This window comes from Pisolithus orientalis, assembly GCF_024613125.1.
Source record: "Pisolithus orientalis strain OTSU chromosome Unknown F5J12scaffold_15, whole genome shotgun sequence".
Classification (NCBI taxonomy): Eukaryota; Fungi; Basidiomycota; class Agaricomycetes; order Boletales; family Pisolithaceae; genus Pisolithus; species Pisolithus orientalis.
Genome location: NW_026260796.1, coordinates 649508 through 663305, shown reverse-complemented (window position 1 = coordinate 663305; position 13798 = coordinate 649508). Strand labels below are relative to the sequence as shown.

Genomic DNA, 13798 nt, shown 5'->3' with positions numbered 1-13798 from the left:
AACTGTGAACACACAGCAAGCATTTTACAATTTTCTTTGTACAAGCATAGGGGAAGAAATCTTTGAAAGATACTTTGTTTTATCTCATGTTCTCTGCTGAAACAAGTGGCAATAATGTTGAATTTTGAACAGTTTTTCTGACAGAAAACATGACACAGCGGATTTCCAATGTTTTATTGGTGAAAAACAATTACCATGACCCACCACCAAAAACCAAAAACAATCATCAAAAAAATCATTAGTACTGTTTTCTACATGCTATGCAATACATTAATCAAATACTTTACCACAAAATAATTTAAACACACTGATCATTGAAGAACATGTAATGTTACATAGAACATCAAAATTAAATGATATATGTTTTGTATGCAACAATAATAAAAACATTTGGCCAAGTCTTTCAATATTCACCTGAAAAAAAAAAAGAACAGCAGTTCAATGTTTTCTCTAAAAACATAACATGCTAAACTACAATTTTTATGTACAAGAACATGGTACTGAGAGCATGCCAAATGTTCTAGGTCAAATTACAGTATCTTATCTCCCAGAAAACATGATAAATAAATAATGTATTAAAATAGCCTGTTCTACCACAGAACAACTGTGAAGTAGGCATGTTATATGTAGAGGTGTTGTGAAGGTTCTGAGCCATTTAGGTTCATTTGTGGGCATGACTGCCTTGTGCACAGATCCAAGTTTGTCTCTCTTTGACATTGTTTCATAGGTGACAAGCTGACCACTCCCTTCTAGTGTGCTTGACTTGTTTTTCCAATCTTTCAGCATCTCTGCCCTAGCTGCATCATCAGGCCTCTTGCTGCTTGCTGTGCTGTGCACTTAGTCCCTCAGTAGCTTGTCAGCATACTGAGGTCTATCTACAGATCCTACAATTATATCCTAAAATAAAAGATGAAATGCATACAAAAGTACAATGTATCACTGATAAAATGACTCATCCAGTTCTTCTGATGAGGACCATGGTGGGTCTGTCATGCACAAAATATCTCATTTGACAGTTGTGGACAGACAAAAATGTGTACTAGGCATATCTAGGACATAACAATGCAATCTGCATGAGCCAATTTTTGTTATACTAAGTTTTCAAAATTTTGACCCAAAAATGTGGCCAGTCTCCAAAAGAGTTTGTAAAAATCCTGGAAAAAAAGTGGAATAAGTAGCATTAGCCTAGTGCAGTATGATCACAATGTCAGGGTACAGCTGTCACACTAGTGACAAGCAGAAAAAATTGAGAAAGTCTGAGGTTTGTGGTCATGTGAATTGCTCATAGACACTGGAATGCCCTGTGGCTGCCTTGAAAACCAATTGTAACATGCAACATGGCTTGTCTGCATAACCAGACCTCAGCTGTTGTTGAAACAGGCAATGTATCATTCCCTGATACACCCAAATCTGACAAGGATCAGCACACAAGCAAATGCATGAGGAGATGGTCTCATGCTCCCAGCCCTGAGGCAGAAGATGAAAAACTGGAGTGGAAATGCACCAATGTACTTGACAGTTTGAAGTTCACAGCCAGTGAGAGTGAGTCAGAGGATGAGCTTGAACATGATGCTGCCACATTCCAACTCATGGGTGTTGGTGAGGCTGATCTCTGTGCTCAGTTGGTCAACCTTGCTGTTAGTGCTGGTGATGACCCTCTTGGTGAGACTTGGTTACCTCTGAGAAAAGCAAAGTGTGCTGCCCAATGAAAGCAGTCACTCAGATGCCCCACAGGATACAAGAAGGGTCCTGACATCCATCAGGTCTCACAGAAAGCCATGATGTTCATTGAAGTGGTTCTTAATCCTACCTTATATAGGGTTAATAACATTTGAACTACTGTTTTTTGATGTATTTTCACCTGTAGCATCTGAATCAATTGTTAGTTTCTGCCCAAAAGTCATGGGAATCCAGAATAAAAATCATCATGTTTTTCTATCCACAACTGTACCACAGAACATGATAAATAAATAGTGTAATAAAATATCAATATCCTGTTCTACCATGGAGCATTATAAACTGTGAAGTAAGCATGTTATATGTAGAGGTGTTGTGAAGGTTTTGAGCTGTTCAGTTATTGTCCAGACTGCTGCCTACTGCAAATACAGTGCTGAACTCCCCATTTCTTGCATGAACTGCCTTGTACTCTTTCACTTTCAAAAGTGAACTGGGGACATTCATGACTGGTGGGGGTGCTATCAGAGGCTACTCTTTCTCTAGTCAGTCAGGGCAACCATGGATTTTGGACTATCCTGTTCTACCACAGAACATTATAATGTGTGTCATCAATGTGTTTTTTCAAGAAAAAACAACAAAGGACACAGAATACTCAAGTATAAAAAGTCAGGTGGCACATATCATGACTGACTGAGGTTTATTCCATGAGATAAGATCATGTGACAGCATGTGATGGGGTGGTTGAGCAAGGACAAGGACAAGCAGTGATACCATTGATGGTTACAGATGCCACTTATCATGTTCTGTGGTACAACAGGACACTTTAATACACTCTTTATTTATCATGTTCTCTGGGAGACAAAAAAGTGTGATTTGATTGAAAATATTTAGCATGTTAACATGGAATCTCAGTAGCATGTTTTTGCACATAACAAATATTGTTTTAAATGTCATGTTTATGAAGTAAACAATGAGCCAATAATCTGATGTTTTGTGGGTCAGCATTGAAAGACTTGGTTAAAGTTTATTAGTATTATCACATACAAATCATTTATCATTTACTTGTGATGTTCTGTGTAGCATCACATGTTCTCTAATGACCAGTGTGTTTAAATTATTTCATGGTGCAACATTTGATTAATCCATTACATAACATGCAGAAACCAGTACTATTTTTTTCTGATGATTGTTTTTGGTTTTTGGTGGTGGGTCATAGTAATTGTTTTTCACCAGTAGAACATTGGAAATCCACTGTGCCATGTTTTCTGTCAGAAAAGCCATTCAATACATAAGATTATTTCCACTTGTTTAAGCAGAGAGCATGTGATAAAATAGAGTATCTTTTAAAAGAATTTTTTCCCCATGTTTGTGCAAAGAAAATCCTAAAATGCTTGCTGTGACAGTCATCAACTGTCACAAAAGAAATGAAAAGATGATAAGGGATGTAACTCCCTTTTCTGAACAAGATCAGGTCAGGATGGATGTGGCAAGGGTGAAGTATTGCTCCAAGATTGATGTTGAATGCATACAAACACATATGTATTGAACCTGAAGATGTCTGGAAGACAGCCTTCTCAATGATTTGCAGGACTTTTATAAGTCAGGTCAGCCAGCAGGGGGATTGTAACACCCCTGCAACATTTCAATGTCACATGACTGATCTTTAGAGACCAGATAGGACATTTCATGTGAGGAGCCAGTATAGCTCATTTGTAATGCATCACTGTATGGAGTGGGTGCACTACATGGACAAGGGCCTGAGTGGAAGACCTGCTGACTGGCAGGCTTCATGTCAAAGAAGTTTAGCAATGCCCAACAAAATTATAGAACATTTGAGTGAGACTGTCATCCCACTTTGGCCTAGAAGCAATCCCTTTGAGATGTGATATGCACAGCCTCCCCCTAATGTGATTCCAGTGCACTTACTCAGTTTCTGACAATGCTTGACTCATACTTTTGATACTCTGACTGTCCTTGACTCACCTATTGCCAATACTTAACAATCTTTTGACTTTGCTTACTGATTCTTCCCTTTTTGGCTTATTTATCCTTCCCAGTGCTCACCAATGCTGTCTAAGTTGGTTACCCACTGCTTACATTCCTTACTTATCAGCTACAAATCATGTACCAAGTGTTTGCACCTTGTTTTCCATAGGAAACACCCATGTACTGTATATATATCACTGTACTTAGATAGCTGACAAGGAATAAGACATCAGATAACCCCTCTTGTTTGCATTTCCTTGTCTCTCAGTAATTCATTCATCAGCTTTGGTAGTTGAGGCTTTATTAAGAGTCTAACTATCATCTACTTCACTTATCATCACCTATCATCAATATTCTTTGCTCCAAGTCCTCCCTGAGCTCAGAATAGCTTAGGACATCAAATTAAGTCATCATCCATCCTTCTGTAGGCTGACAGCAGTCTACCCCATCACAATCTCTTGCATTCCTGCTCCTTCTTTGTCAGGAGCACCCCCAACCCTCAGCACTTGTCTTTGAGTGTTGTAACTCACAAAAACCTGCCCAAATAAGACCTTCCACCCTCTAGGTACTGCATAGGCACACCACCACTTGCTTTTATTGTCTTTTGTGTTGGTTTTGGTTGGTTTACACCACTGAACCACACTTTGACTCACACTGTCCATATGTTGCAACAATATAAATAATACTACTGAAGGGACCATCCTTATGTCATGACACTATTAAACAATATTACTGATGGGCCCATCCATATGTTCATCAGGAAAATAACACTTTACTATTTTTGACTTTTTGTGACTAATGTGACTTTTTGGGAAGGAATCTACTATCATTACCCATATCCTGCAGGCATGGCTGCACTTTTCTTGCTGATTTTTGTCTTGTTCAAACCACCTAATTCATAGCTTTCAGTAGATACCACATACATTCAAATTGATGGAGGTTCAAAGAGATATTGTGATTTTTCTCTCAGACAGTGTGCATCACACCAATGGCTCAATATCTCTGAATTTTCAGACATTTTCTAGTCTCCTTGGCTTAGATATATCATCACTTAGTTGTCTCAATAGAATCTGTTCTCTTTTCATTCTTCAAAATGCTGTATATGGTCAAAAAAAAAGTACAGATAGTAGGTTCCTTGCCAAAAAGTCACAAATAGTTGCAATAGTCACAAAAAAGTCAAAAAAAGTCACAAAAAGGTCAAAAATAGTAAAGTGTTAATTTCCTGATGTTGTGATGATATAAATGATACTGCTGAAGGGCCCATTCATATGTTGTGACACTATTAAATGACATTACTGATGGTGTGAGTCAAAGTGTGGAAAGGTGGTAAAACCAACCAAAACCAACACAAAAGACAAATAAAGAGTGAGTGGTGGTGTACCTCTGTGGAACCTGGAGGGCAGAAAAATCTAATATGGGGTTTTTTGATGGAAAGTGCTCCTAGCACAAGTCAACAATGAGTTACACAGGAGTGAATGAGCAAGTAATGGGAAGGTGAGGGATGCTGAATGGAGCAAAGGTATTCAGCAGAAAGGACTCCTGGCAGATGTTGATGTCAAGTTGCACAGGAGTGAATGGATGACTAATCAAGAATGCTGACTAAGCAAGGATGAGGCTGCAGATAATGAATGGTGGTAGATAGACCCTTAATGGAGCCTCAACTACCACAGATTATGAGTGATGACAGATAGACCCTTCTGTTGAGCCTCAACTGTTGACAACAAGTTAATTCTGAGAAGATTACTTCTGAACTGTCTGGCTTCTTGATTTCTTTGTAGCTAAGTACAGATATACTGTAGGGGGAGTGCAGCCTATGACAAAAATGAGGCACAAACACTTGGTAAGTAATGAGTAAGGACTGTAAGCAATGAGTAATCATGATGAGTAAGCAAGAAATGAAAAGTAAGCAAGCAAAGAAGATTGGTAAGTATTGACAACAAATGAGTCAAGGACAGTCAAAATATCACAGTATGAGTCAAACAATGTCAGAAACTGAGTAAGTGCACTGGTATCACATTAGGGGATGGCAATGCATGTCAGATCTCAGTAGAGACATCACTGGATCAAAGATGGGATGACAGATGGACAGTGTTTCCAGATGGGGAAGTATTAAATCCAGAAAAGGATGACATGAGTTAGGTGTCGAAGTGTTATGCTCAACTGAAGTCAAGACATAGGGAGAGCTCAAATGCAGACTATTGATTTCTACTGAGCAATGGCTGCAGCAACCTCTGTAAACAACAGAGGATTTTGGGGCAATGCCAGTAAGAGTGGTCCAGGTTAGGGACACTGAGGGTGAAGTTCTGAGAATGTTGCATATAATTGAGTAGCTCAAATCTGGGGTTTCCAAGACTAGAGCCAACAGACTAAATACTGTACAAGAGACAGACCATGAGGCATCCATATGTAACAAGGTAGTTATGCCATTGGTTGGACAATGGCAACATGTGTTTTACACATGTAATGAGAAGATAACACTAGTGGTGGAAATAGGGAGCTGTCAGATCAATGAGAAGACAGCTCAGAAAGGAAAGACAGTCCAATGGATCAAACACAAGGTAAACACAAGAAGAAAAGAGGAAACAGGGGTGAAATGTAACATTACCCCCTTTCTAGTCTTGAAGTCTCTGACTTCAATTACTCTCTGTAAGGTTCTCTGGTCATATTGCTAATGGCAGAGTCATCAAAGTCAAAGTTGTTGTCATATAAATTGTCATCCTCACTCCCAATGAGGGTATGATTGTCTACCACTCCTGGAGTGGAGATTCTTTCTTGTAAGGCATGACAAGGGCGCAACAACAGGCATTGGGCTTGAGCATTCCCAGGGCAAGTGGCATGACAAAGGGGACATTTATAAAGTCCACAGTTGACACAGATGTTCCTGAGACAATGACAGACATAACACATTTGGTGATAATGTGGATTGGAAGGAGTAAGAGGGTGATCAGCCTCAGCCATAGCATTCAAAACAGGGGATGGGGGTAGTTGGGCAAGAGTCTCAACGATATTCAGAGTGTAGTTGAGCTCAGCTCTAGAGACACCAAAGGCAGTCTCAGGGTCTACTTCAGACAGAGAGTTGTGAGACTCACAAGGTTGTGGATTGACACCTGACAGACAACAGGCATGAGGTTGATCAGCTCTTCAGAGAGAGTGAGACAAGTGGGAGGAACGAGAGGATGACAGTGATGATGCAGGAGGGGAGGATGACATGGAGGAAACTGGAGGGGAGGTAGCAGTTGAAGGTCTTCTAGACCCAGGAGGGGGAGGGGCAATCAACGTTGGATACTGGTGGATGTTGTAAATAAGATCGGCTCCTCCTAAGATATCAAAAAGTCAAGGAGTAGGGGAACCTGCTCATAGGTGACTTCATTAAGGATAGTGCGAGCAGGGGACAGGAGAGGGTTCTGTCAGTTTACATATCTAGACAGTTCTTCAAGCCAAAGGGCTTGGATGGTAGTGTGATACACAAGGTCAAGGGGGGAGTTTTCATCAACCTCGTGGTAGATGGTGCTGACAGTGGTGGGATCAGCAATGAAGAGTCGGTAGGAGGCAATCATCTGATCGCTGGTGGGCTGTCATTGCCAGCAAGCAAATGGAGTGTGATGGCGGGAGGGTTCACAAGGGTAAGTGTATTGACAAGGAGGCATTTTGACAGAGAGTCTTCTGACAGTATGAGTAGTTTGTTGAGTGGGTTGTTTTTGAGAGGGAAAGTCTCTGGGGAATTGTTTCTTATATGCAGAAAGTGTATCATCCAGGTGTTCAAGGTGAATTTCTTTTTGCCATGAGTTTTCAGAAGAGGGGTAGCCCTTCCATTTGATTAAGAAGGCATGTCCATGGCCAGACCTTTTATGGCCAACCATTGCCTCTACCTCATCCTCTTCTTCTTCATTTATCAAATCAGGGGGTGGAGCCAGGAAGTTCAGTCTGTGGATGTCATTTTTGCAATAGGGTGATAGGAGGGAAGCATGGAAGATGTTATGTATCTTCCATCATGCAGGAATTGTGAGGCAATAGGTGATCAGAGATAGGACTTCAGAAATGACAAAGGGTCCTTCTCATTTAGGAGCAACTTTTCTATTTTTGTGGGAGCATTTTAACTTCCAGGCTTCAAGCCAGACCTTATCTCCTTTCTGGAATGGGGAGAAAGGTCATGACAAGCAGTTCTTCATTACATTTCTGGCTAGATCATGTGCTGCTAGGGCTTCTTCTCTAGCTTTTTGGAGTTCATCAAGTCTGGACTCAGTGGCAGGAAGGTGGATTTCTGTGATAAGTGATGGAAGGGATTTTGGCTCATGCCCATACATGAGGTAGAATGGGGATTGATGTGTGATGGAATGAGGATGGTGATTATGTGTGAATTCTGCCATGGGGAGGTTATCCACCCAAGAAGCAGGATCATTCTGGCAGAAGATTTGGAGATAAGTTTCTACCTCCTGGTTAACATGTTCTGTTTCTCCATCCATCTGAGGATGATACACCATAGACAGGGTGAGGGAGTATCCAAGGAGGGAGGCAAGTTCTTTAGCAAAGGTGGAAGCAAACTGAGGTCCTCTATCTGATATAATTTTGTCATACAGCCCAAAATGGGAGTAGACCTTCTTGAAAAAGAGGGTTGCAATATTGGCAGCAGAGGCAGTTTTCTTCATGGGTGTTAAAATTACCCCCTTTGTAAGCCCATGGTCTACCATGACCAAGAGAGAGTCATAGCCTTGTGAAAGGGGAAGGTCAGTGATCAGATCACAAGAGACCTGTTGGAAGGGGCAAGTTGAGGTTGAGGGTATGGGCATAAGGGGCAGTGTCATCAGGTGGGTGTTAACCTTGTTCTGCTGGCACATGGCACAGCCTTCAACATATTTGCAGACAAAGGAAGCAAGTCCAGGCCACCAGAACTCAGACAAGATGAGTTTTCAGGACACCAGGATGTCCAGCAGAAGGGTGATCATGGTGGTTGGACACCATGGTTCTGTGGAGGGACAAGTCATCCAGGATATAAACCCAATTTCTGTAGAGTAACACTCCATTATCAAATTGCCAGTCAGACAGGTGAGATTTGAATGGGAGTGGCATGTCGACATTTTCTATAGCATGAAGTGCAGTTTGGACAACAGGATCTTCCATGGAAGAAGTTGCAACCTTCTGGGTAAGGTTCATGTCAATGAGATTAACAAACATTGTCTGTGGAAGGAGGATAACTCCTTTGTTGTCTTCATCATCTTCAGGGATATGGTCAGGTTGGTGTGACAATGCATCAGGGGTGGCTAGGTCCTTCCCTGGTATGTGTTCTAGTTGCAGATCGAAGTCTGCAAGGTCAAGTAGCCAGCATGCCTGGCAATGATTTAGGTTTTGGGGCACTTTGAAGTAGGTCAAGTTTTTATGGTCTGTGAACACCTTGACTGGAAATGTAGAGCCATGGAGATAGTGTCTCCAGGCTTTCAAACCTCAAATAACTCCCAGTAACTCTCTATCATAGATGTCATAGTTTTGTTCAGTGGGGTTAAATGACTGGGAGAGGAAGGCACAGGGTTGCCATTGGCCATTTGAGTCTTCTTGAAGGAGAACACCTCCAGTTGCATACTTGGATGCATCAGTAGTGATGGTGAATGGCTGAGACATGTTGGGCATTTGGAGAGTCAGTTGCACCATGAATATTTTCTTTAGTCTATCAAAGGTGGTTTGGCATTTCTTTGACCATTCCCAAGTGACTGTTTTCTTTGTGAGGTCAATCAGAGGTCAGGCAATGTCCAAGTAGTACAGGATGAATCTTCTGTAGAAGTTTGTGAATCCTAAAAAGGACCTTGTGTCCTTGACCTTCTTTGGGATGGGCCATTCAGCAATGCCTTGAACCTTGACAGGGTCCATGGTGATGGTGTTTTCCTTGATGATCATCCCAGGGTATTCAACCTCAGTCAGATCAAAATGACACTTTTCTAACTTGAGAGGAAGTGACAGTTCCTTCATTCATTCAAGAACTCAACAAGTTCTGCATTTATGTTCTTCAGGGTCAGTAAAAAAGATGAGAAGGTCATCCATATAGACAATCAGCCATCCTTCAGCAATCATGTCTTGGAATGAGTCATTCATAAAGCACTGAAAGGTGGCAGGGGAGTTACACAGCCCAAAGAACATGATGGTTGGTTCAAAAAGCCCTTTGTGCATGATGAATGTGGCTTTCCATTGGTCTCCTTCTTTGATATGGACATTGTTATAGCCCAATCATACATCCATTTTTGTAAAGATAGATGCTCCCTTGAGTTTATCAACAAGATCTGAAATGAGGGGAAGGGGATAGGCATCCTTCACTGTATTCTTGTTCAGATATCAGTAGTCTTGGTAGGGGCAGAGGGAGCCATCTTTCTTTCCTACAAAGAAGAAGGGTGCAGCTTGAGGGGACTTCGAGGGGCAGATCTTCCCTTCTCAAAGATTTTCTTCAATGAACTTTTTGGCAGACTCTCTTTCAGAAGGAGAGAGCAGGTATGCTTTAGCCACCTTGGGGATGAAGTCCTCAGCAAGGTTGATAGCATGATCATATGGTCATGATGGGGGAAGGACCCCATCAGAAGGTTTCTCGAAGACTGAGGCAAAGTCTTTGTAGTCTTCTGGAAGGACAGCTTTCAGTTTCTTTTTGTGTCCTTCTTGGGCCAATTCAGTTGCCATGGTGATTTTTCGAAGAAGACTATTGTTCAGATTAATCTTCTTTGCTTCTTCTATGAGTTTTCCAACTGACATCATGAAATGTGCATGGATGGTTTCATCTTCAGGTTCTTCATAGTCCATAAACTTGTTTATCCCTTTCTTCTCAGTTGGGGACACAAGATTTATGGTAGGTTCTTCAACTGCAACAGAAGAGATGTTGCATCTCAACTCTTTAGACCTATTGGTCTTTTCATCAATGGAGAGGGTTCCCATTCTCCAGTCAATGATGGAGTTATTCTCTTGGAGCCAAGGGAGGCCCAGGATAATGTTTTCTGTTCCACAGTTGATGACATGGAAGAAGGCTTGATGGACAACCCCTTCAACCCTAAAGTAGAGAGTGGTGGAAAACAGGATCTTTCCCTTGGAGTTCTGGGTACCATCCACATTTTTAGTGAGGATGGGTTTGGCAAGCCATTGAGTAGGGATTCAATGTTTTTGTACAAATCCCCAATCAATACAAGAGATTTCTGCACCAGAATCAACCAGTGCAGCAGTTTTGACAACTTTTTCAGTTCTTTCTGATGTGTAGAGGGAAATCAGAATTTGCATAGTACAATCTGGAGTAGAAGATACTAGTACAGGTGCAACAGAAATAGAACTGTCCTTAGTCTCAGGAACATCTGGCATCAATGCAGAGTTCCCTTTCAAAAATCCATTCTGAGTGCTCTCACAAAATTTACAAGAGCAACAGATGGACCAGTGACTTTTTCTTCATTGTTGCTTTCTTCAACCTCCACAATGTGGCAGATTTTCTTTACTTTCTTCTGGGGAGTTTTCCCTTTCTCAGGACATTCTTGAGAGAGGTGTCCTTTGTTTCCACAACCAAAACATCTTCCTTCTTTGATGTGATGGTCTCTTTCTTCCTTGGAGAGTCTCACTCCATCCACATCCATGGTGTTAGGATCTTTTTCTTCAGTGAGGTTATTCTTAGGATAGAACGTCCTCTTTTCTTTCTTTCTGGAAAGTTCATTTACCTTCCTCCACTTTGCATCGAACTTTTGTGCTTGGGTGTACCACTCAGTGATCTTGGTGGGAGTGGTTTCCATCATGTGGATTTGGTTCACAATGAAGGGTTTGAGTCCTTGTGAGAAGAACTTGATCAATGTGATATCTTCTGTGATGGTTGAGTCAGCAGAAGTGGTTCTGAAATCAGTGATATATTGCTCCACTGATTCTTTCTGTTTCATGGTGAATAACTTGGTAATAGCAGCACTGGCAGTGTTGGAGGAGGTGAAAGAACTTTTAATGTCTTTCATAAAATTGGTGAAGGTGCTAAAACTCAGGGGGTTCTTTTCCAGAGAGGTTTTCTGGAAGGTAGCTGCCCAGGAGTGGGCAACACCTTTCTTCATATACAACAAAGTGTAGACAACCTTTTTGGTGTCACTGTCATAAATCTCTTCATTTACCAAGAGATAGGTCTGTACAGAATACAGCCAGCTCATGGTGTTCTTCTGGTTGCCATCAAAATCAGATGGGGCACCAATCTTTAATTCAGTGGCTTTGGTGGCAACAGCACTGACCATTGCCTTTGATGATGAACTGGACATCATATTCAGTGGTAGAGGCAGGGGTGTAGGAAAAGTGGTGGCAGGTACTGGTGGGATGGGAGTACTGAGTGTAGCAAGGGACTGGGTAAAGAGGTTTGAGAGGATACCTGAGGTAAATCCTCTATCCAGTTGTTCTGGTTCATTGGAGGAGGTGTTGGTGACAGTGCTCTCCTGTTCTTCATCAGATGACAATTCTTCATGAGTGGGTCACAATGGCACCCAATGTCAATTGTTTTGGGGGTTCATGGTGGTGCACTAAACAGTGACTGATTTGGCCAAAGGCTAGCCAACATGAGCTTTTGTTACACTCGACCAAAGTCAAGACATAGGGAGAGCTCAAATGCAGACTATTGATTTCTACTGAGCAATGGCTGCAGAAACCTCTGTAAACAACAGAGGATTTTGGGGCAATGCCAGTAAGAGTGGTCCAGGTTAGGGATACTGAGGGCAAAGTTCTGAGAATGCTGCATATAATTGAGCAGCTCAAGTCTGGGGTTTCCAGGACAAAAGCCAACAGACTAAATACTGTACAAGAGGCAGACCATGAGGCATCTGTATGTAACAAGGTAGTTACACCATTGGTTGGACAATGGCAACATGCATTTTACACATGTAACAAGAAGATAATGCTAGTGGTGGAAATAGAGAGCTGTTGGATCAACAAGAAGATGGCTCAGAAAGGAAAGACAGTCCAATGGATCAAACACAAGGTAAATGTGAGAAGAAAAGAGGAAACAGGGGTGAAACATAACACAAAGGGCTTGGGCATTGGGGGTCTGTGGGGTAATGGGAGCATAGATGATCATGTCTCCCACCCATTCATCCTCTCAGCAAAGTTAACAAAACACCTCATGAATGGGGCTCTGATGGAGGAGAGGGAGAGGGGGGGACATCTTCTGCTGGATCTTGCAGTAAGAAGGCAAGATGCATGTCATACTCATCATGGATGTGATCAGGGAGGGTGGAGAACAGTAGATTATACTGCAGCTGTCACAATGTGGGGAGAATGATGGACAAGATTGGAATAAAGACATTGCAGGGAGCAGGGAAGAAGGATGCATATGCTTCATCAAGTGGGGAGACCAAAACAACCACATAAGACCTTTCTCATTGAGTGACAGACCTGAGGCAACCAAGAATGTCCTTCTGGAAGTCATACTGACAAGGAGAACATGCTGACCAAGCTGCATGGGATGAGACAGGGCTGACAATGATGGGATGTACCAGGGGGCTTCAGGACAGAAGCTAGTAGGGATGCCTGGCAGATATATGTAGCCACTGTCATTGGCAAAGGAGATAAGCAAGATGATCAACATAGAGGTGGCCATATCTGACAGACTTAGCAAAATGAGCATCTGATGGATGGAGTGCTGTAGAAATGTGTAGGGTGTGAGGATCCTTTCCAAACTTGGAAGGCAGGATTGTGTGGCTGAGTACTTTAAGTGAGTGTGGGAACAGAGTCAATATCTTCAGAAATGGTGGAGATACAATGAAAACTGGAATTCTGTACATGAGCACTAAAAACTTTTGATGGGTGCTTAACTTGCTTCCTCTTTTCTCTCTATCACTGATGACTTGTTCTTGTGTGAAGGATGACTGCTAACATCCAGCAATCCTTCTACACATGAGGACCATAGTCTTCACCTCCACTCATGGCATTGTGTGCAACTCATCAACAAGTTAGGCAGAGTCAGCTGTAACAATGTCCACAATACCTTTGGTGTGTGACAGTGCCATGCAATGTTGACCTGGAGTGTGCCATTCAGAATATTTTGCAAACTGCAGACCCAAATACCATTATGAAACATGAGATTCAACATCAACTGGGGGCAGCAGTTTGTATGTTGGAGCACCACATTATAGTACTTGGGGGTTAATTATGCAATCAATACTGT

The 13798-nt window shown here is 41.8% G+C and overlaps 1 protein-coding gene across 1 annotated transcript; it reads left to right on the top strand.

Annotated features, from left to right (window-relative positions):
* Positions 1 to 1204: 1204 nt before the first annotated feature.
* Positions 1205 to 1709, top strand: F5J12DRAFT_783059 (uncharacterized protein; the record flags this gene model as incomplete). Its single annotated transcript, XM_051742815.1, has 2 exons — positions 1205 to 1261; positions 1359 to 1709. The coding sequence occupies 2 exons, from the start codon at positions 1205 to 1207 to the stop codon at positions 1707 to 1709; spliced, it is 408 nt and encodes a 135-aa protein (XP_051599774.1).
* Positions 1710 to 13798: the final 12089 nt, after the last annotated feature.